Consider the following 25,418-nt stretch of genomic DNA (forward strand, 5'->3'; position numbering starts at 1 on the left):
TCTATATTTAACAAGAAATCTATTAAATTCACTGTGAATTGTTATACATCAACACTATGCTATCACCGACGTGCAGCAATTAAAATAATTAGTTCCTGTAAGGACGGGTTCTTGAGATTCTCTAGCTTTGTGCATGTTCCAGGGCAATTGTATATACATACTGTATATGTGCATATATTATTTATTGACAGGTAAAATAACACAAGTAGATTCTCCATACGCTAAATAAATTGCTTGAAATCATGATCTTGATTTTATATACACACTGCTCAAAAATATAAGGGAACACTAAAATCCCACATCCTAGATATCACTGAATGAAATACTCCAGTTGTAAATCTTTATTCATTACATAGTGGAATGTGTACAAAACAATAAAACCTAATAATTGTCAATGTAAATCACAACTAATATCCCACGGAGGTCTGGAGTTGGAATAATGCTCAAAATCAAAGTGAAAAATGAAGTTACAGGCTGATCCAACTTCAGTGGAAATGCCTCAAGACAAGGAAATGATGCTCAGTAGTGTGTGTGGCCTCCACGTGCCTGTATGACCTCCCTACAATGCCTGGGCATGCTCCTGATGAGTCAAATATCCAAAAACTATAGACCAAATAAATTCATATAGTAGATTTCCAAAATTACATAAACCAAAGAAGAAGGGAAATGCAAACCCAAAAAATAAAATTCAAAATATTTTATTCATAATGAATTAAAAACAAAAATCATCATAATTATACAAAAGGGGATTGAAACAAGGCAGAATGAACTCAGGCAATCCATAGCATAGCATAAATAAGAGTACCAATCAAATATAAATCAACAATCTAATAATATAGTAGGTATGGAACAACGGTGCACCAGCAGGCTCTGGAATATACTGGAAAAATTCCACCAAATATATACAAAACTGCCTATAGGGTATAGATATGTCAGCCGCTAGAGTGCGCATGTAAGGCTCTCGAAATATATTTAATAAACTGTGCCATATGATGGTAATAATATCTATATAGTAAAATAATGAATCCTAATAAAGTGCAAGTGCATGAATTAGACTAGATATAGATATAAATATATAAGGGAACACCTAAAGATGAAAAAATCATTATAGAGGCAGTAGCACCATGTTGTTACCTGCACACCTATGGATCGCCGTGAGGAGGAGAACCCCGACGCGCGTTTCGCAACGTAGCTTCTTCCTGGGGGTCGTGGTAGTGAGGGGAACGCAGTGCCGGCTTTGTTTTATCCAAAACGTTGCCACGCCAGAGGGCACTCTTTTTTACATCTTTTTGTGCTTCTTCCCTTTTTGTTCACTGTCTGAAAGGCCATTGGAATGCTGGTCAGGGAAGCGTACACGCTTTAAGGTATTTTTTATGGTGCTGTTCCTCTTTTTCTACCTATAAATACTGTATATATTTATATATATATATATATATATATATATATATATATACAGTATATATACAGTCATATGAAAAAGTTTGGGCACCCCTATTAATCTTAAGCTTAATGTTTTATAAAAAATTTCTTTTTTGCAACAGCTGTTTCAGTTTCATATATCTAATAACTGTTGGACACAGTAATGTTTCTGCCTTGAAATGAGGTTTATTGTACTAACAGAAAATGTGCAATCTGCATTCAAACAAAATTTGACAGGTGCATAAGTATGGGCACCCTTATCATTTTCTTGTTTTAAATACTCCTACCTACTTTTTACTGACTTACTAAAGCACTTTTTTTTTGTTTTGTAACCTCATTGAGCTTTGAACTTCATAGCCAGGTGTATGCAATCATGAGAAAAGCTACTTAAAGTGGCCACTTGCAAGTTGTTCTCCTGTTTGAATGTCCTCTGAAGAGTGGCATCATGGGCTCCTCAAAACAACTGTCAAATGATCTGAAAACAAAGATTATTCAACATAGTTGTTCAGGGGAAGGATACAAAAAGCTGTCTCAGAGATTTAACCTGTCAGTTTCCACTGTGAGGAACATAGTAAGGAAATGGAAGAACACAGGTACAGTTCTTGTTAAGGCCAGAAGTGGCAGGCCAAGAAAAACATCAGAAAGGCAGAGAAGGAGAATGGTGAGATCAGTCAAGGACAATCCTCAGGCCACCTCCAGAGAGCTGCAGCATCAACTTGCTGCAGATGGTGTCACTGTGCATCGGTCAACTATACAACGCACTGTGTTTTTTGCCGCCATGCATAATGCCTTTTTGTATTACCAAACAACTCAATTTTGGTTTCATCAGTCCACAGGACCCTCTTCCAAAAAGAACTTGGCTTCTCCAAATGTGCTTTTGCATACCTCAGCCGACTCTGTTTGTGGCGTGCTTGCAGAAACGGCTTCTTTCGCATCACTCTCCCATACAGCTTCTCCTTGTGCAAAGTGCGTTGTATAGTTGATCGATGCACAGTGACACCATCTGCAGCAAGTTGATGCTGCAGATCTCTGGAGGTGGCCTGAGGATTGTCCTTGACTGATCTCACCATTCTTCTTCTCTGCCTTTCTGATGTTTTTCTTGGCCTGCCACTTCTGGCCTTAACAAGAACTGTACCTGTGTTCTTCCATTTCCTTACTATGTTCCTCACAGTGGAAATTGACAGGTTAAACATCTGAGATAGCTTTTTGTATCCTTCCCCTGAACAACTATGTTGAATAATCTTTGTTTTCAGATCATTTGACAGTTGTTTTGAGGAGCCCATGATGCCACTCTTCAGAGGACATTCAAACAGGAGAACAACTTGCAAGTGGCCACTTTAAGTAGCTTTTCTCATGATTGCATACACCTAGCTATGAAGTTCAAAGTTCAATGAGGTTACAAAACCAAAAAAAGTGCTTTAGTAAGTCAGTAAAAAGTAGGTAGGAGTATTTAAAACAAGAAAATGATAAGGGTGCCCATACTTATGCACCTGTCAAATTTAGTTTGAATGCAGATTGCACATTTTCTGTTAGTACAATAAACCTCATTTCAAGGCAGAAACATTACTGTGTCCAACAGTTATTAGATATATGAAACTGAAATAGCTGTTGCAAAAAAGAAAATTTTTATAAAACATTAAGCTTAAGATTAATAGGGGTGCCCAAACTTTTTCATATGACTGTATGTATATACATACAGTACAGACCAAACGTGTGGACACACCTTCTCATTTAAAGATTTTTCTGTATTTTCATGAGATGGTTTGGGGTGAGCTGGACCGCAGAGTGAAGGCAAAAGTCCAACAAGTGCTAAGCATCTCTGGGAACTCCTTCAAGATTGTTGGAAGACCATTCCCAGTGACTACCTCTTGAAGCTCATCAAGAGAATGCAAAGAGTGTGCAAAGCAGTCATCAAAGCAAAAGGTGGCTACTTTGAAGAACCTAGAATATAAGACATATTTTCAGTTGTTTCACACTTTTTTGTTAAGTATATAATTCCCCATGTGTTAATTCATAGTTTTGATGCATTCAGTGTGAATGTACAATTTTCATAGTCATGAAAATACAGAAAAATCTTTAAATGAGAAGGTGTGTCCACACGTTTGGTCTGTACTGTATATACACAAACACATATATATACAAGCACATATATATTATCTATCTATCTATCCCATATCTATCTAAATTATCTATATTATTTCTCTAGTATCTATGTATCCCATATCTATCTATCTATCCATCATTCCTAGCCTAGAGTCTATCCTGCTTTGTGACAAATACTCTCAGTCACACCTGAGCACTGGTAATTGAGGAGAACCAAAGGTCTCTGCCACAAAACTCCAGTAGGACGGCAAATTAGGTGAGGGCACGTTAGGCGAGGGCACATGTAAGAAGAGGGCACATGTTAGATTAGGTCACATGTTAGGTGAGGGCATATGCTCAGTGATGGCACATACTAAGTGAGGGCACACATTAGGAGAGGGCACACATTAGGAGTGGGCACATATTAGGTGAGGGCACATGTTCAGTGATGGCACACATTAGATGAGGGCACATGTTAGGTGATGGCACATGGTCAGTGACGGCACATGCTAGGTGAGGGCACAGATTAGGTGAGGGCACATATTAGGTGAGGGCACATGTTAAGTGAGTGCACGTGTTAGGTGATGGCGCATGCTCAGTGACGGCACACGTAAGGCTACTTTCACATTTCCGTGTTTTGCAGACCGTCATAATGCGCCGTTGCATCCTGCAAAGTTGCCCGCAGAATGCATTTTTTTCACATAGACTTGTATTACCGATGCATCGCGACGTATGGACACACGTTCCATACGTCGTGCACTGGATGCGTCGGTATTTGGCGGGCCGTCATATCAAAAAAACGTTCAAGGGAACGTTTTTTCATACGTTGTGTCCTGCATTTTTTACTGCGCATGCCCGGCCAGAACTCCACCCTCTCCTCCCTGGGACCTTACAATGGGCAGCAGACGCGTTGAAACACTGTGTCCGCTGCTCACGTCACTCACAAATTCACAAACTTCCGTTGGTACGTTGCGCCGACGCTTGGCGACTGCCGAGTACCGATGGAAATGTGAAAGATGCCTTAGGTGAGGGCACATGCTCAGTGACGGCACTCGGTAGGTGATGGCACACGTTAGGTGAGGGCACATGGTAGGTGAGGACACATGCTCAGTGACGGCACTCGGTAGGTGATTGCACACGTTAGGTGAGGGCACATGGTAGGTGAGGGCACATGCTCAGTGACGGCACACGTTAGGTGAGGACACACATTAGGTGAGGGCACATGCTCAGTGACGGCACTCGGTAGGTGATTGCACACGTTAGGTGAGGGCACATGGTAGGTGAGGGCACATGCTCAGTGACGGCACACGTTAGGTGAGGACACACATTAGGTGAGGGCACATGCTCAGTGACGGCACTCGGTAGGTGATTGCACACGTTAGGTGAGGGCACATGGTAGGTGAGGGCACATGCTCAGTGACGGCACACGTTAGGTGAGGACACACATTAGGTGAGGGCACATGCTCAGTGACGGCACTCGGTAGGTGATTGCACACGTTAGGTGAGGGCACATGGTAGGTGAGGGCACATTCTCAGTGACGGCACATGTTAGGTGAGGACACACATTAGGTGAGGGCACATGCTCAGTGATGGCACATGGTAGGTGATGGCACACATTAGGTGAGGGCACATGGTAGGTGAGGGCCCTGGTACAGACTTTGAATTGAAGCTTTGCTAGTAGAGATTATTCCTCTACTAGAGGGCACAGTGAGTTTTTCTCAGTCAATTACTACTATGTGACATTTACTATGTGCTACATTTGGTGCTCCTCTATTGCTCCGCAGCAGCAGACTACAAGTTGTCCATTGCTCCGGTGTTTATAATACTCAAAAAGGAGCAGTATTCTGTTCCTAAGAAGCAAGTCGCAGAATTTCAAATGACTGGGAAGATGATGGAGAGACTGGAGTGCAGTAACCTGAAGTACTATAATAGCGTATAGTGTGCTGTTGTTTTACTTAAAATAAAGTCTTCTGGTATGAAATATCCGCTGTGTTAACTAGTCAAACAAACCATCATATATATATATATATATATATATATACAGTGGGGCAAAAAAGTATTTAGTCAGTCAGCAATAGTGCAAGTTCCACCACTTAAAAAGATGAGAGGCGTCTGTAATTTACATCATAGGTAGACCTCAACTATGGGAGACAAACTGAGACAAAAAAATCCAGAAAATCACATTGTCTGTTTTTTTTATCATTTTATTTGCATATTATGGTGGAAAATAAGTATTTGGTCAGAAAAAAACAATCAAGATTTCTGGCTCTCACAGACCTGTAACTTCTTCTTTAAGAGTCTCCTCTTTCCTCCACTCATTACCTGTAGTAATGGCACCTGTTTAAACTTGTTATCAGTATAAAAAGACACCTGTGCACACCCTCAAACAGTCTGACTCCAAACTCCACTATGGTGAAGACCAAAGAGCTGTCAAAGGACACCAGAAACAAAATTGTAGCCCTGCACCAGGCTGGGAAGACTGAATCTGCAATAGCCAACCAGCTTGGAGTGAAGAAATCAACAGTGGGAGCAATAATTAGAAAATGGAAGACATTCAAGACCACTGATAATCTCCCTCGATCTGGGGCTCCACGCAAAATCCCACCCCGTGGGGTCAGAATGATCACAAGAATGGTGAGCAAAAATCCCAGAACCACGCGGGGGGACCTAGTGAATGAACTGCAGAGAGCTGGGACCAATGTAACAAGGCCTACCATAAGTAACACACTACGCCACCATGTACTCAGATCCTGCAGTGCCAGACGTGTCCCACTGCTTAAGCCAGTACATGTCCGGGCCCGTCTGAAGTTTGCTAGAGAGCATTTGGATGATCCAGAGGAGTTTTGGGAGAATGTCCTATGGTCTGATGAAACCAAACTGGAACTGTTTGGTAGAAACACAACTTGTCGTGTTTGGAGGAAAAAGAATACTGAGTTGCATCCATCAAACACCATACCTACTGTAAAGCATGGTGGTGGAAACATCATGCTTTGGGGCTGTTTCTCTGCAAAGGGGCCGGGACGACTGATCCGGGTACATGAAAGAATGAATGGGGCCATGTATCGTGAGATTTTGAGTGCAAACCTCCTTCCATCAGCAAGGGCATTGAAGATGAAACGTGGCTGGGTCTTTCAACATGACAATGATCCAAAGCACACCACCAGGGCAACGAAGGAGTGGCTTCGTAAGAAGCATTTAAAGGTCCTGGAGTGGCCTAGCCAGTCTCCAGATCTCAATCCTATAGAAAACCTTTGGAGGGAGTTGAAAGTCCGTGTTGCCAAGCGAAAAGCCAAAAACATCACTGCTCTAGAGGAGATCTGCATGGAGGAATGGGCCAACATACCAACAACAGTGTGTGGCAACCTTGTGAAGACTTACAGAAAACGTTTGACCTCTGTCAGTGCCAACAAAGGATATATTACAAAGCATTGAGATGAAATTTTGTTTCTGACCAAATACTTATTTTCCACCATAATATGCAAATAAAATGATAAAAAAACAGACAATGTGATTTTCTGGATTTTTTTGTCTCAGTTTGTCTCCCATAGTTGAGGTCTACCTATGATGTAAATTACAGACGCCTCTCATCTTTTTAAGTGGTGGAACTTGCACTATTGCTGACTGACTAAATACTTTTTTGCCCCACTGTATATATATATATATATATATATATATATATATATATATATAATCTTTGCAAGGTTAACTTAAAGGGGTTACCCGGGCTTGTAGAAAACGTCAGCAATCACTCTACTAGATGCACTCAGCATCTCTCAACATACGTGAATTGAGAGAAGCCAGATCCATCTTGTTACATGTGGGCACATGTGGGCAAATCACACACGCCATCAAGAAGACGCCTGCTTGCACCGGAAATACTGGGGAGTTATGACACCAAGCGCCCCGCACGCTGTCAAGATTCAGCAGTCTGCTGTCACATCCAGTGACTTCAAACCTTTGTCCCAAGCCTGGACATCCCCTTTAATTTGATAACACAGATCTGGGATATCACAGCACAAAAAGTGTTATCCGACACCTTACTTGACATCAGTCAACAGCTTGTGTGACTATCAGTTATTTAACTTCCAACTATATACATAACATTTTTTCTAGCGTTTGGAAGTAGCCTTGATGTCTAGCTTCTTTACAACGATGCAAATGGCTGTACTACCATGGAAATGCTATTAAATGTGATAGTGAATGTAATTCCTAGCTAGCAGGCCACAAGGTCTAAACACTGCTGGAATATTCATAAGGATTGTGTTTCCCTAGAGAATCCCGAGTGTTAGCTCCAGAAGAAAATAGATGATCTTTGCTGTACGCACCACACTGTATTCAAGCTTACCATCCAGAACCATTAGAGATGTGATGAAGTTATTGGACTGTTGCAGCAGAGATGACTTTATGGCAGTAAAATAAGGCATTCAAGAAAAAATTCTAAAATGAACAGTACAAATCAGTGTTTTTTTTTCTTAATGACCTAGGTGAACACTAGGGGGCAGTGTGGCTGTTTAGAAGAATATCCTCCTGCTAGCTAACTCACACATTGTACCAGTCTTTTAAGAAATCCTCTTGAACTGACTTTGAACTAAAAAAAAAATCATTGTTATATATAATGAGATACAAGCCTTTTGGACTTGGGCTACTCATAATTAGTCTTAGATCTGGTGTCTTTTTTATTTGAAAGAAAAAACAAGCTATAAAGATACCGTCTCTAAAATGTCCTATAAAGTGCAACAAACAATGTATGTGCACCTCCTATACAGCGTCTTCTCCATAAGACCCTTCCCCAAATGCCGCTCAGGTCTTCGAATAATAAGTACAATTGATTCTTTATGACATTAGGCTGGAGAAGGCCTTTGTGCTGCCGCTGCCGCCATCTACACTCTCTATAGCATCACACTCCACTTTTTATAATGATCCCATTTTATATCTAACCCATAAACTGTGCCAAGCAAACAGATCACAAGTCCCCATTCCCCCGTCACTTTGCAAAGTAATAATTTCCATGTCCAAATCCATTTCTTTTCTACTTGTGAAATCTCTAAGCCATCAGCAAGGAGGATAGTTCACATGAAAACTAATTACATAAAATCAATATTTAATCACAGCACAGCATCCAGATCTTGCAGAAAAAAAAAATCCTTTTAAAATCTACTGCAATATACAAATTGGCTTCCTCCTCCTTTAATTTACACATGCCAAGGCTTAGATTATTCTTTATTTATTTATTAGTCTTTATTATTTTATTCTAGCGCAATTTAATGGATTACAGATTTATGTCTTGACGCTTTACGTGTACAAATATATTTATTTTGGGATTTATTACACACACCTATACACATATTTAGATAGATAGATGCATGCACATATACATAGCATTACCTAGCTGCAATAAATATACACACATAGTATGCACATATTAATAGACGCGGAGATAGATGGATGCTGTAGATGATAGATTTGTGCACATATTCATACCTTTATCTATTCTTAATAAATATAAACAAAAAATGAATTAATGAAGTAAAAAAAATGGAGGCAGCACACGAAATAGAATTATGGAAATATTAGTGCTTTAATAGCCCACAGGGATGGTGACGTTTCAGTTGAACCTTTCCCAAGTTCTATTTTTTTAACTGAAAAGTTACCATCCCCATGGGCTATTATAGCACTAATATTTCCATAATTCTATTTCGTGTGCTGCCTCCATTTTGTTTCTTTATAGCTGAGGTTTGGTAGTTGCCTGGGAAGCTTGGCACACCAATTGAAAAAGATATAAAAAACTTGTGATTTAAAACTCCATAATGGCGACGTTTCTGATCAAGATTAGAACCTTTTCCAGGCTTGAAAAAGGTTCTCACCTTCAACTGAAACGTCGCCATTATGGACTATTAAATCACAAGTTTTTTTTTTTAACTAGTGTGCTGCCTGTGTTTTTTTATCTTTATATTCGAGGAACGGTGTTTGCCTACGAGGCTTGGTACCTCTGTTTTTCTCTTGCTGGTTCTGCTTTTTTTGGTGGATAGATAGATAATAGATAGATGATAGATAGATAGATAGATAGATAGATAGATAGATAGATAGATAGATAGATAATAGATAGATGATAGATAATTGATGGATGATAGATAGATGATAGATAGATAATAGATAGATAATAGATAGATGATAGATAGATGATAGATAATAGATAGATAATAGATGATAGATAGATAGATGATAGATAATAGATAGATAGATGATAGATAATAGATAGATGATAGATAGATGATAGATAATAGATAGATAGATGATAGATAATAGATAAATAGATGATAGATAATAGATAGATAATAGATAGATGATAGATAGATGATAAATAGATGATAGATAATAGATAGATAATAGATAGATGATAGATAGATGATACATAGATGATAGATAATAGATAGATGAGATAGATAGATAGATAGATAGATAGATAGATAGATAGATGATAGATAGATAATAGATAGATGATAGATATAGATGTATGATTGAAATAGATATATCTGCCTATTATCTATCTATCTGTTATCTATCTATTATCTATCATCTATCTATTATCTATCCATTATCTATCCATTATCTATCTATATCTCTCACTCATCTATCTCATATCTATCTATTATCTGAGATAGACGATAGATATATCTATAGATAGAAAAACAAGAGATAAAGCACAGCACAGCAGAAACGTGGGTGCAGAGTCTCATATGCATGTACCAAACCTTATAAGTAGAGTCAAACACTTGTGAAGCAGCCCTCCATATGGCAGTAATAAGGTGCTCTTTATTGGCCCATGTAGTGACGTTTCGGTCCTGGATGCAGATTCAAGCACGTGCTTGAAGAAGGCTCATTTGAGCCAAAACGTTGCCACAGCATGTGGGTTTGAAATAAAACTGCAGTTTTCACCTTTAAGCTATGGAGTGCTGCCTGCGTTTGTTCCTATATCTATAGATAGATAGATAACAGATAGATACATTAGATGATATATAGCTTAAGAAAAGCTCACACTTGGAGCTATTAAATAGCATTTTTTACCTTCTTTCTGCCTCATTTTCTTTGTTTTCATAGATAGTTAGATGTGCTGACAAACATAGCATTATCTGTCTTTCCATACACACATACTGACATACAGATAGACACCCAGACACATATAACTCATTCACACGCCGCTACAGAAACACAGCTATGCTGTGTAATATTGATATTAATATGGATATTATGAGAAACATGATGGATAGATAGCAAATAGATAACATATGGTAGATGTGCAGATAGATTATAGACAATATACGTATATCTGTATTTATTTAATTTGTTATCTATATAATTGTTCTTTTTTCCTTGTTATGTGGGTTGCCCAAATATTCTGGGAGCTGTGGTATTGCTGTGTTGTGCCCACCCTTTGCCATCACTAGAATGCTCCATGCAGGTTATAAGCGCCCCCCAGACGCACTGTATTGTTACCGGTCCCCACTCACCTGCGCTTCCTAGTAGAGTCCTATTCTCTATATGTAGGACTTGTCAGTGTCATTAATGATGATCAGAATGATGATCAGGGAGAGATCACATCACAGCTATGGATTTAGCGCCTGTCATAGTGTTGCTGGATAGTGATGAGCGAATATACTCGTTACTCGTGCACGCTCGGGGGTCCTCCGAGTATTTTTTAGTGCTCGGAGATTTAGTTTTCATGGCTGCAGCTGAATGATTGACATCTGTTATCCAGCTTGATTACATGTGGGGATTCCCTAGCAACCAGGCAACCCCCACATGTACTTATGCTGGCGAACAGATGTCAATCATTCAGCTGCAGAGATGAAAACTAAATCTCTGAGCACTACAAAATACTCGGAGGACCCCCGAGCGTGCTCGGAAAACCTGAGCAACGCGTATAGTCGCTCATCACTAGTGCTGGATGTTTTATTATCTGAATTGATTCAGTTTCTATGGTTGTATAGAGCCAGCCTCCTATCTATACACATCTCTCCTCATATAGAGCTATATCACCTATACATTCTATTAGCTATCTTATTTATTACCTAGCCATTATACATATTATCTATCTAGCATATTATCTATTATCCCATCTATCTGCCTCCATTATCCCCTGTATGGAGCCAGTAATCTGTGTAGATCCAGCTACATGCCTGCAGCCACACCGGCTGCTTACCCGGGACCTGCCTGGCGTCGTCCTGTGCCCTCCACACTGTTGTGTGCAGAGCCAGTGACACAAGGGCGCAGGCCGAGCAGTCTGTGGGCAGCAGCCGGGGGCAGGCAGGCAGCCGGGGGCACAGGCAGCCGGGGGCAGGCAGGCAGCCGGGGGCACAGGCAGCCTCAGCCGCGTCTCCCTCCGCCGCCGCCCACACTATCTCGCCGCCCGCTAGGTGTACGCTCCGCGCCGCCGCCGTGCTGAGGCCGGACCACCTTACCGCCGTGGCCCCGCCCCCTCCGTGCGAGCACATTGGCTGGGGCCGCTGTGAGCGATTCATCGCTGAAATGCAAAACTTGTTGCTGCCGTGTGCGGCTGAGGACACAGTGCGGAGCTCACGCCGGACCCAGACGCCGCAGCACCGGGCAGCTCCTGCCATGCAGGTGGCACGGATGAAAGTTGCAGCCAGTCGGAGGTGGACGGAGTGAGTGCAGCGCGCAGGGAGCGTCCTGTGCCCGGTGACTTGCCCCTGCACCGGTGGGTGCCATCTGCCAGCAGGCCGGGCCCCGTGCACCATGTGAGTGGCCGCCGGCGCGCAGCACACTGACCGCCGTGTCACCGGAGAGGACTGTCATGACTTATTGATCAGTGTGTGGAATTATGTTTGGGCTGGAGCAGTTTGAGCCGCAGATCAATAGCAGAAGCGCCGGCCAAGGAGACAGGAGCTTCCCCCAGCCCGGGCTGAACATGAGCTCTCACTTCAAGAGCCCTGCCTTCCACTCCGGGGGCTCCTCTGCCGCGGTGGACCCCTCCATAGGAGCTCTGACCGAGCCTGCCATGATGGGCATGAACCTCAACCTGAACGGCGAGCCGTACGGGTACCATGCCAGGGGGCACTCCGAGCTGCACGCTGGTGGCATGCACGGCTTCTTCAGCACCCAGCAGCAGCACCACGGGCACCCCAGCAGCCATCCGCACCAGCATCACCCCCACTTCAGTGGCAACTTTGGAGGCCCTGCTGATGCCACAGCGTCCTGCCTGCACGGGGGTCGCCTCATGGGTTACAACAATAATCTTGGCAATCCACAAGCCTTTGGTGAAGGCTACGAGCAGCTGGCCGAGAACCAGGCAGGAGAAGGCTTTGGCCAGCAGAGAACAGGTAACCTGCCTGAGTTTCAGCACCCTAACTCCACCGCCTCTAACCATGCTGTCCCTGCACCCTGCCTGCCCCTGGACCAGTCTCCAAACCGAGCGGCCTCCTTCCATGGGCTTCCTTCATCCACGTCTTCTGATTCTCATACTTTGGAACAAAGGAGACTCCACAACCAAGGAGGTGTGGATCCACTGGAATACAATTACCCCAGCGACGCTCCTGCGGGACACTTTGAGGTACCTGTGTTTTCTCCTTCTGATTCTGAGGGGCATTATGGTGCTGGGAGACAGGTTTCCGCTGGTTCTTTTCCTGGTGCTTCTGTTTTGCCAAGACCTCCTGGGATAGTGGGCATGACTAAGGTTCACCCACAGCAACAGCACGGGGTGTTCTATGAGAGGTTTGGAGGTGCTCGAAAAATGCCTGTGGGCATGGAGCCTGCGGTGAACGCCAGGCACCCCCTCCTGCAACAGCAACAGCAGACAGGTTTACTTGCCAGACAAAACTCTTGCCCGCCAGCAATTACCAGGCAGCAGCAAACAGAAGGCAGTACCTCAAACCCAAACCTGCCGGACAATGGACCAGTAATGCAGAACCAGCATTCCCAGTTTGAGTACCCCATTCAAAGACTGGAGAATAGAAATATGAATCCTTATTCAGAGTCTATGTTCAATATGCAGCAGGGACCTCCTCAGCAACCTCCAAATCAAAGATTGCAGCACTTTGATGCCCCCTACATGAATGTTACCAAAAGGCCCAGATTTGACTTTCCGAATAACCATGGTGTTGACAACTGTTCTGCCTGGAATAACAACAGCATTCACAATGCTGGCATAGACAGTCACCTTTCTCCTTCCACCTATCCTGGACTCCCAAGTGACTATACTCCCCAAGTGCCAGAAAGCTTCCCCCCTGGTCCAGCATTGCAGCACCCCGGCCCAGACCACCAGTCCATTCAGCAGAGGCAAAACGCAGCCATGATGATTAAACAAATGGCTTCCAGAAACCAGCAACAGAGAATGAGACAGGCTAATCTACAGCAATTGGGCCATCACGGGGATGTTAATCAAAGCAGCATTGTCCATGGAGGTCAAGTGGGGAGTATGCCGCAGCCTAACTTTGATCGTGAAGGGGGAAGGATTGGTAATTTTGACTCCCAAAATTCACATGTGGGTCAGGAAAATGCTTGGTTTCCTGGAACTCACCCACCAGGAGATATTCTACAGAGGAGGATGGGTGGGTCGAGTATTCCCGCTGATCCAGCATGCCAAGATATAAATTTACAGCAAAATGGGTCAAATATGATTTTTAGGCCAGGTGTCAATAGGATGGGCCTTCAGGAGTCATTAGGGATGCCAGGAGAGGGGCACGTTCAGGCCTTACATTCTCCAAATATGCACTCTCAGTTTGGAAACAACATTACTAACTTAGCTCAAATGCAGTCACCGGGTGGAGGAGTGGGCATGAATAGTACTACAACTGAGCGGAGAGGACCCCCAGATTTCACAACACCAGGTATAGGACAGCAGTCTGGGTTTCCGTTTGTCGGATCAAATAGGCAGTCAACACCACATAATCCAACAGGTGTAAATTCATCCCCAAGTTCCTACCCACCACAGTCAGATTTCCAAGCAAGCCAGCGCTCCACAGCTAGCAAATTAGGGGCACTGTCCCTCGGTTCATTCAATAAACCTACTGCAAAAGAAAATATGTTTGGACAAAGCTGTTTAGCTGCCCTTTCCACAGCCTGTCAGAATATGATTGCTAGCTTAGGTGCTCCAAACCTCAATGTAACATTTAACAAAAAAAGCCAAGCCGAGGGGAAAAGAAAGCTGAGCCAAACGGAGAATGAACTAAATAACAACAGTGGAAATAGTACTAATTCTGAATATTTCCCTGGGGGCTCTTCTCAAGCCAGTCAGGGGCCTGGTGCTTCCAATAATAACAGCAAACCTGCAGGGCAAAATGGGGTATCCCAACCCACACAGGGAGAAACGAGTCTTTCCCCAAACTACAATATTGATGTGACTCCTGGCAATGATGGCAAACCAGTAACTGGTGGTGGACGCGGGAGGGGTAGGAGAAAAAGAGACAGTGGACATGTGAGCCCAGGTAATTATTTTGATAAATATTCTGCAGACAGTGGGGGCGCTGTCATCAGCCCAGGGCAACAAGGCCAGTCTGCAAATACAGTAGAGCCTGGTGGGACTCAGCATGACAAGCCTTTGACTTCTCCATCTTGGGCTAAAGGTGGGGAGCTACTACTTGGTGATCAACCGGACCTCATGTCGTCTTTGGACAGTGGAATTCAAAGTGTGACTAAATCAGATAGTAGCTCACCTCACGTCGACTTCTCTGAAGATGTCAACACTACGTATGGCAACGAAGATGAAGTTTCTTCTAGTTCAGATAACAACATATCTAAACCAAGTAACTGTCCTTTGGTAACAGGGTCTCCAAAAATTCAACGGAACGAACATGGACTTCTTAATGGACAAAAACAAATGGGTCTAAGTATTCTAAATAACACTACCTCTCTCCCGGACAGTTATGGGTTGAGCAGTACTGGTGCTGGCCACCCTGGTACTCCAGGGATGGAACAGGTCCGCACTCCAACTAGCACATCAACCCAGGATGAGATCCACCCTCTAGAGATATTGCAAGCACAGATCCAACTTCAGAGACAGCAGTTCAGCATTTCTGAAGACCAACCCTTGGGGATGAAGAATAAAAAAACTGACTGTACTGCTCAAAATGTGGACAGTGAATTGAACAGTTGTTGCTCTGAAAATGTCAAAAATTCTATGAGTACGATAGACCTTGACTCTCTTATGGCAGAGCATAATTCTACCTGGTACATGCCTAATGAGAAATCATTGATGGAGGGAGAAGACGATAAATCTATTACACCTTGGGATAAATCAAAGAGCCAACAAACCAACAAAGAAGGTATATACATTTAATTATACACTTTGCGCATAACTCCTTGCTTCAAATCTGTTTGTACAGTGTTGTCCTGTTATGAATGTATTTATGCCTCAACTACAGCCTGACATCCTGGCCAAACCAGCAAATAAATTACAGCCAATAATTCCTCTTAATTTTTTTTTTATATCCCCGTAAAGTGTGTGCCAGCATTGCTTACTGTACATAGTTCATTAAACCTCATCACATTTGCAATCAGGCTAAAAAGCATTAGAGGCAGAATGAAGCCACCACCAGGTAGTTGTAGATCTCCTCCAAAGCAGCCCATTCGGATGTTAAGTGACAGAGTGTGAACACGGATTCATCCCACGTCCCACATTTCATAGCAGACAAAAGAGGAACTCTTCTTTCCATTATACTCCTGATAAAATGCTATCAGTTAATTAATAGGAGCTGCCTGCGGGGCGAGGACAGAGGGTAATCAATGTTTACAGTTCAATTTAGAAAACCTACAAGAGATATATAGCCCTTCACCCTCCTGGCATTAGGAGATCCTGTGCACTGCTTTACATGTTGGTCTGTTTGCACTCCTACAACTCTTCACTGTTGGGGGTTATTTTGGGGCCAATGTTCCTTATTTTGCTAGTCACCTAAGATGCTATGTTTTATCTCTCTGTTAACAACTCATGCAGAAGTGTATGTAAATTGTACGGTTTTAATTGTGTGTGTGTTGTAATGTAGTTTATACATATATGTGTATATATATATATATATATATATATATATATATATTTATATAATGTGGATATATGTGTGTGTATGTATGTGTATATATATATATACACACATATACATACATACATATACAGTACACACATATATACATATATGTATGTATGTGTCTATATGATGTGTGTGTGTGTATATATATGTGTGTGTATGTATATGTGTGTATATATACATATATACACATACATACACACATACATATATACACACATTATATATACATATATGTGTGTATATATGTATGTGTACGTATGTATGTATCTGTGTGTGTATATATATACATACATATATACACAAACATATACACATATACATACGTACACACATATATACATATATGTATGTATATGTGTATATATAATGTGTATATATGTATGTATATGTGTATATATATATACATACACACATACATATACACACACACATATATATATATATATATACATATATATATATATGTATGTATATATACGTGTATATATAGTGTGTATATATGTGCATATATATATGTGTGTATGTATACATGTGTGTGTATATATATATATATATATATGTATGTGTGTAAAATATATCAAGTGCACATATATCTATATATACACATACGTATACGTGCGCACACATGCAATATGGTGTTTCTGGATTCTATGGGATGTGTTATTGAATATTTTTATTCATGTTGAATAGCATTGTTATTCTAAAAAAAAACTCCTACAAGGTTTCAGACAACAAAAAACAAATCTGTAATGTATTTATTTCTTGCATCAATATTTTTTGTATGTTCTGCAAACGGAATCTAATATAACTTTATTTTCACAAATGTCCCAGTTTATTGTCTTTGCTTATTTTTTCTTTTTGTTGCGTTTCTTGGTGTAAATCTTGGGCAGCGTCTTCTCGGCTAATGCTGCGTGTGGACTGGGCGAGAGCGGTCCCTTTAGACTGAGTCACTGTTGCAGGCGCGAGGTGGAAGAAAAGCATTGCATTTAATCCAATCTCTTCTTTAAATAGGCCACACTCCATCCAATATTGTAATACTATGGGAATCCCAGTTTGCTTTCTAAAGAGCTGATTTCTGTTACTGACGGGCTGCAGTCTGGCATTTACTGAAGAAGACCATTAGAGGATCAAAAGACTTAAGATATTAGGGAATAGGTTAAGGGGAAGTAAAAAGCGAGTATGGCTGGTGTAAGTGCATCATTTACTAGCCATGGCTGTGGTTGGCTTTCCAGCGTTGGGTCTTGGAGCATGAATAGAAGCCCCCGCTGGTTGCCTCTTTGTCCCTGTTTAATGCTCAGCTCAGGAGGGCCACTGTGTGAGGAATGAATCTTTAGCATGCAGAGCACAGCAGAGCGGAGCACATCAGCATTCCCCATGCTTCGCTCCCACCACAGCCCAAATTGGGAAGCTTGGGGCCCTTCATCTTCATTTTTAAATGGCTCTTCCTTTGGCAACCCTTCAGTCATTGATTGCTGTGCATATGTATACACATTAAATATTCCCCCTTTTTTTTTTTTTTTTTTTTTTTTTTACTATTTTGTCTATAATTTCATTTCACAACATGCATTCATTACAATCCAAATCAATAAATAACATCAGATGAGCCTAACGATAATTGATCAACTTTATTAAATGAGCGCCATTCGCTGTGATTGAAATGATTTCACGGGACAAAGAAATTGAACATCCGGGCGTTATTTAATAAAATCTACATATTGTTTAATGGCATGTGACAGTCTCCATTATTTGGGTAAGACGCTGAAAACTGCAGTCGTAGTTTGGCTGGTTTTTATCTGTCCATCCATGTAGATATACTGGGGTCTGTTATTATGGGGTTAATAACATTGGTTATTTAAGTAACAATAAATGTGTATTATTACCAATAATATTATATTTCGTGATGGGAATACATATTTATCATTAATAATATAATTCGGTGCTGTGACATGAAATCTTATTTCCCCTATTGCTTATCATCTATTAATTTGCAGTAAATATTTATAAATCTTTAATAAGCCCCATGGCCAGAGAGCGATTCCAGGCACCGAAAGTGGTCCGAGATACTGAGTAGAAGCACAAAACAGCGCAGTGTTTTCTGGGATGTTACATTTGATAAAATCCACCTTTTGCCAGTGACCAGGTTAGTCCCTACTCAGTCTACACAAATGATAAAACTTAGTGTCCAACAATTGCCCCCTGTTCTTTCTCAAAGCCATTTTCTGTTTATTATCAGTGGCCACAAGCATTTAACCTTCCGCCATAACCTTTGCACTTCAGTGGTGTGGCTTAATTTCACACAAATAACTCTACTTTTGAGACAAGGGTTACAAATATGATGAGAACATGAAATATTATATATATATATATATATATATATATATATATATATATGTGTGTATGTATAGTTATTTGTACGCATATATTCTGAATTAGATACATATTTATATACATATCTAAATTTATATTCAAGGTATCATTGATAATTATGTTAAGTGTTTATGTATATAGTGTGCATATATGTATGTAAATATATAATCTAATATATATGTGTGTGTTCGTGTATATATGTATGTGTGTGTATATGTATGTATATATATAATCTAATATATGAGTATGCGTGTGTGTGTGTATATATGTGTGTGTGTATCTATGCATAGATGTGCGTGTACACACGACTATATACATATACACACTATATACATCAATAATTACCATAATTAGCAAGGATTACTTGAATCTAAGTCTAGATAAATATATATCTAAATCTGAATATATGCATACACATAACTAATATATGCACACATATATATACTATAAATATATATATAGATAGATAGAGAGAGAGTTGATAATGACGGTGAATATTGATGTCACCTAAGTAATTTCAGGCGATTTCTTATTTTCTGACAAACGATCCTTATTACCTGCAGGCAGTTTTATATGGAGGAAATCATCTTTGTGCTTCACAAAGAAATGGTTGTTTTTTTGTCTTGGAGGTGGTGGGGGTAGTTCTAGCAGCGTGAGGGTTAAATCCATTATGTTTTTTTCCCTAAAATTCCTAAGGTCTCTGCGAATGCCTTCATTTGACATTTGCTCTGCAGGAACATGTAACTTAAAACCACACAGGTGTTAATCGAGCAGGATGGAAATGGATACAAGTTACTCTGGATGTTTATTATCACGTGAATTTTTCCTTTTTTGTTTTTCCCCATTTCCCTATAATGACCCACCATCTTCGCTCTTTAGCGCCCTTTCCATCTCTGCTCTGCTCTCTGCACATAGGCTATTTTCTGTAAGCAGCCATAACTTTTACCAGGGTGGATTTCCGTCACTTCTGGGGGGATATAGGGTGTCTTTATATAAATGGCTGCAGAACAATATGTATAAATAGATTTTATACCGCAGATTAAGATGCTCGGCTTTTATTACCCAGATAATAAGCGCTTTTGTAGCTCTATTAAATGTAAAATCGTCATCTATGAAGGATTTGTAGGCGATAGACTTGATGTCTTTTAATAAATGATCTAGATGAGCTGATTGCAGTGATAAAGAGCAGACGCAGATAATTCTCCCAGTGAACATTTCAAACAGCTCAGCGCTGATCTCTTTATGTCATACTGTATGGAGCATGCAAAACTTTTTTTCATAATTAGCCATCTTACCCCATGGGCAATTAAAGTATGTCTAAATTTCAATAGCGGCAGGGCAGACTCTGTGACAAATTACAGTCATTAGCAAAAATGCTGTTAAATGTAATTTAAATAGCTTTTTATTTATTGACTTTCAAGACTAAAGTAGCTGAATATTTTTACATATTGTTTCCTGTGAAAAGATATAAAGGGAAAGAAAAATACACCTCTGTAGTGCAATGATCCTGGAAATGCTTCATTCTATTTAGACATTTTTTTCCCCAAATATATAGAAGAACATGATTTAACAATGGAATAACTTGTAGAGAAAAATACATATTAAAGAAAGGGATTTTAATTTATTTAATTTTTGTCATTCTTTTTATGGACGAGACAGGCATGAACTATTGATGTGCACCATAAATGCAGTTTGTTTTGGATAATGCAATGACATTGAGTTGCAAGCTTCCAAACAGTGATGTCTTACAAAACGCCTTGATCGGCAAAATGATAGATTTGATGTATTTATTAATTATTGAATAAACTCCAAAACTGGCACTTGTAGATAAATACTTATCAACTAGGCAGCAGGGAGTGACACCTACCCTTAGATCTGTCACAGAACAGCTGGATTTTATCACTAGAACCAAATCAAAGGGTATGTAATACCTAGGATGTAAGAAAGAAGTAGATATGTTGTATCTGTCTATCTATTATCTAACTTATCTATCTATCTGTTATCTATCTATCTATTATCTAACTGTTATCTATTATCTAACTGTATCTATCTATTATCTAACTGTTGTCTATTATCAAACCGTTATCTATCTATCTATTATCTAACTGCTATCTATTATCTAACTGTTATCTATCTATCTATTATCTAACTGTTATCTATTATCTAACTTATCTATCTATCTGTTATCTATCTATTATCTAACTGCTATCTATTATCTAACTGTTATCTATCTATCTATTATCTAACTGTTATCTATTATCTAACTTATCTATCTATCTGTTATCTATCTATTATCTAACTGCTATCTATTATCTAACTGTTATCTATCTATTATCTAACTGTTATCTATTATCTAACTTATCTATCTATCTGTTATCTAACTGCTATCTATTATCTAACCGTTATCTACCTATCTATTATCTAACTTATCTATCTATTATCTAACTGTTATCTATCTATTATCTAACTGTTATCTATCCATCTATCTGTTATCTATTTATTATCTAACTGTTGTTTATCTGTTATATATCTATTATCTACCAGTAACTGTTATCCATCTGTTATATATCTATTTAACTGTTATCTATATATATATATTATCTATCTATCTATCTCTGTTATCTGTCTATCTATCATCTATTATCTATATCATCTATCTATCAATCTATCATCTATTTATCTATCTATTATCTATCTAAGAGGAAGAGAGGCTTGAGAAAGGTTCCTGTTGGGACCGAAACGTCGCCTTCTGGGCTGATTAAATAGCTCCTTTTCACTACAAACGGTGTGCTGCCTCTAATTTTTCTGGATTTCTATCTATCTATCTATCTATCTATCTATCTATCTATCTATCTATCTATCTATCTATCTAGTAACTGTTATCTACCTATCTTTTTAACATCTATTTATCTGCCTATCTATATTACCTATTTAACATCTATCGATCCTGCTATCTTTCTATTTATCTATAGATAGATTTATTTTCTTACTCCTGGCAATAACACGTCATAAAATCTTTATCCAACACTAGTGTAATAAATCAATAAAATATTGTATAACATAGAATAGGGGCATAGATTTATTTTTATTTTTTTTACTAGCCTGAACATGATTCTGGTGATTTTTATTTTGGTGATGAATGTAAATATATTAAGAATCGTATGTAAATCACACCACGAATAAAAACCAAGGCACGCATGAAATAATAGATAGCGATGACAGACGATAAGAGGTAGGTATCCTTTCACATGAGTTCCAGTAATTGCCCTAGGAATATATTTTCTCCTCTCCACTCAGTTCTCCACCCACTTATACGTCATTAAAAGCAGAGGTCAGAATTCAATATTCTGATCCCTTTGCTTGCTGTATAATGAGCTGTCAAGGATTAGCTGAGAGCAGTTGGAAAAAAAAAAGTTCCATTATATGAAAACATTTTGAAGACATCAACCTCTTAAAATGCAATTGTAATGTCATAATGTCGTAGTAAAAAGTCCAACAAAACAAATAATCTGGTAAAAAAGAATGAAAGTTTGAGAAGAAATTAGTATGTAATCTGAAACTGTTTTGAGTAAAGGCAAGAAGACGTATTTTTGTCTACGCGGTTTCATAGCATGGATCCCTCTGAGCAAGATGTTCCATCTGTCACCGTCTATTTGCCCATTTTTTTTTTAAAGTAATTTTTAGAATATTTTCACAATTTTTGAAAAAAAAAATATCTGAAATAAAACTGAGTTAAACTGCTAGGATGCGCAAAATAAAAAGTAGGATAAAATATTAATGTTAGCTTACCCAACTATATAAATACGTGTGTTGTCATTTATCCAGTTGAGAGTATTTTTTTAATTTTTTTTATTGAAATGGAAGCATTTTTGAGATGTGCTAGTCCAATTTATTACTCAATTGTATTATTTTTTAATATACCATATTTTATCTATCTATCTATATATCTATTATCTATCTTTTTACTGTCTTATCTGTCTCAATTTAATCTATCTAATTTATCTATCGATCTATCTATTTATCTCTATCATCTATCTATTATATTATCTATATCTATCTATAGATCTATCGATTTATCTATTTATCTATCTATGAGCAGTGAGTGGGTGAAAAAATAATTCTGTATTGTAAAATAACTCAGTGTGAACATACACATAATAAACATGTCTCAGAGTCAAATATAAAAGTAGAAGAAAGAATCAGGCAGGATTTCTATTACTCAGCCCTGTGCCTTTTACCACTCATATGTAGCTCCAATAATTTTAAAGAGGGGTGAGGGATGACAGAAAGGTGATATGACCTTCATTATTGATATCATCCATTGCCCAGCCTTTCTGATCATCTGTATGGGTTTCCATTAGTATAGGAATGCCTATAATGCACAATAAGGTAACCATTATCCACTCTGTTCCAGTCGATAGTGTAAATGGCCTCAGTGAGTGTTTGTATGAAGACTTGATTAGTCTACAATGTCATATTCCGTTCTGACGATCTCTCCAGCCCTCACTTTCTATGTGATTGTTCCATAGTTGAGCTCCGGCAATATTTTAGATTTTGTGTTCTAACCTTCCCTTAGGAATGAACCCCTTTCCATTTATCCACTGGAAAGTACTGAAGTATTTTTTTTTAATGATTGTAAAATATCACCATCTTTTTTTCGAAGAATATGTAAGCTAATCCCAACGTCCTAGCTCTGCCGGTACAGTTTGTACATTTTGCTCTAAACTTTAGGCAGTGAGACTTGTTTCCCTATTTTCTTATTAGTAATGTATGTTATTTTGCTCTAATTAATCTAGACGCTCTTGCGATGATGCATTTCAAAAAAAGAAACTAATTATTGGGTAGTTATTCCTTTTAGTGGAAAGAGCTGGTAAATGAGGACATCAATGTGACAGCACTGCTTAGGGGCAAAGGGGGTTACGGTGTCTCAATGACCCTAACACCACCTTAGGTTTTCTTTTCCTGCCATTATTGATTTTCTTAGATTTCAGTGCAATGTCTTTTAGTAAATGACAAGCATCAAGTCATTTTTTTTTTTTTTTAGAAAAAAATGGGCAGACTTTTTTTTTTTTCTTTGCTACAGGTCCAATTTTTTTTAATCTAAATACCTAAGTTGTTTTTTTTAAGCTCTGCTGAAGAAAATAAAAAGAACCATGAATCCAAACACCATTTTTTTTTCACGCTCTCCAGGAAGACCTACTCCCCCATTTTTGGCACCCGGCCTAGTGGCCCCCTTCTACATAATGCAGCAGGCAACAGTTGAGTGCTCGTCTGTGATGGAGTCACACCCAAAGCCAAGGTTTCCAATAAGGTGGAACCGGGCCATTCTTTTTGATAGCATAATTCGGAATGCCATTAGTTTCTTCCCCCGGAAAGTGTTATTTTATTTCCTGTTTTCAGAAGATTATATCAATGACAACGTGTCCCAGTAGTATAAACAGTGGATGACTTTCCAAAAATTAAAAATAGATTGAGACATCTCATATGTTTGGACTTTGCAGTTGAGTAAGGCAGTTATCGACCTGTGCCAACACCGTCTTCGTAGTCTCACAATCCAGGCCCACGCTATAATATGTCACGTCAAAGACCTGAATAGCTTTACTTAGTTATCACAGGACTTACTTTCTTATTTACGTGTCATCTTGGCGTTCATGTTGATGCCTATCGAATCTCCATCTCCGTGTAAAAGCCGCAGTGGTACCATTAATACAACATAAAAAACTGTCACATGCCTCAATGCAAGTGCTGAAACGGTGTCCCCGCATCAAGATGCAAGGAGGAAATAAATAAAAGCTGGATGTCAAAACCAAAAGTGACACAGTACAAGAAGCTTACGTTTATTCCAGACCCTCATCCATCAACTTAGGCCAGTACAAAGTGCTCCTTCACCGTGGCAAAAACAGCCGATAATTCTGGAATAAGTCCGAAGAGATCCCTCCACCCACAAGGGGTTACAGTTGTCTCTTGCTGCCGTCCTAGGTTTCGAGTAGATCTGCAGATTATACCAAGCAATACATTTTCACGGAAGGGTGAATCCTCCGGTGCAATCATTTTCCCACCAAGAGGTTATGTGATGAATTATTTCTGTAGAAAACAAAGGGAAACCGTGAGATGTGCATAGAATAGAGCGAGAAAAAGTTACCTAAGTTCTCATTCTCGTATTTTACAAAACTATTATCTAGAATGAATGAACCAGTGAAGTTGTATGACATGATATTCCTGAAAGGACGGGGCTAGGTAATGCAGAAATTACTGACTATTGTAGATTTCTTTCTTCATGCAGGAAGCGAATGAGTTGCTTCATTCTTTGCGGTTGCTTCAGGGTGTATTCACACCATACAAAATGGTTCAGCTGTAAGCTCTACTGTCTGCGCACTGCTGCAAAACTGCTGCAAAAAAGACATAACCTTTTACTGTAATTCTACAATGGCTACAGGGCGGGAATTTCCAAAAATGCTCATTGCAATAGCTACACTAGTTTAGAGGTCTCACGATAAATACAGTGCATATTAC

At 39.5% G+C, this 25,418-nt stretch overlaps 1 protein-coding gene across 1 annotated transcript in view; it reads left to right on the top strand.

The window, feature by feature from the left end:
- The first annotated feature begins 12,035 nt into the window (after positions 1-12,035).
- The window catches only part of MN1 (MN1 proto-oncogene, transcriptional regulator), a 54,194-nt gene continuing 40,811 nt past the window's right edge, over positions 12,036-25,418 (top strand). The window contains exon 1 of the mRNA XM_077295182.1: positions 12,036-15,779. Within this exon, the coding sequence (XP_077151297.1) occupies positions 12,341-15,779 (3,439 nt within the window). The 5' untranslated portion in view covers positions 12,036-12,340. The remainder of the gene's footprint in view (positions 15,780-25,418) is intronic.

This window comes from Ranitomeya variabilis, chromosome 1, assembly GCF_051348905.1.
Source record: "Ranitomeya variabilis isolate aRanVar5 chromosome 1, aRanVar5.hap1, whole genome shotgun sequence".
NCBI lineage: Eukaryota > Metazoa > Chordata > Amphibia > Anura > Dendrobatidae > Ranitomeya > Ranitomeya variabilis.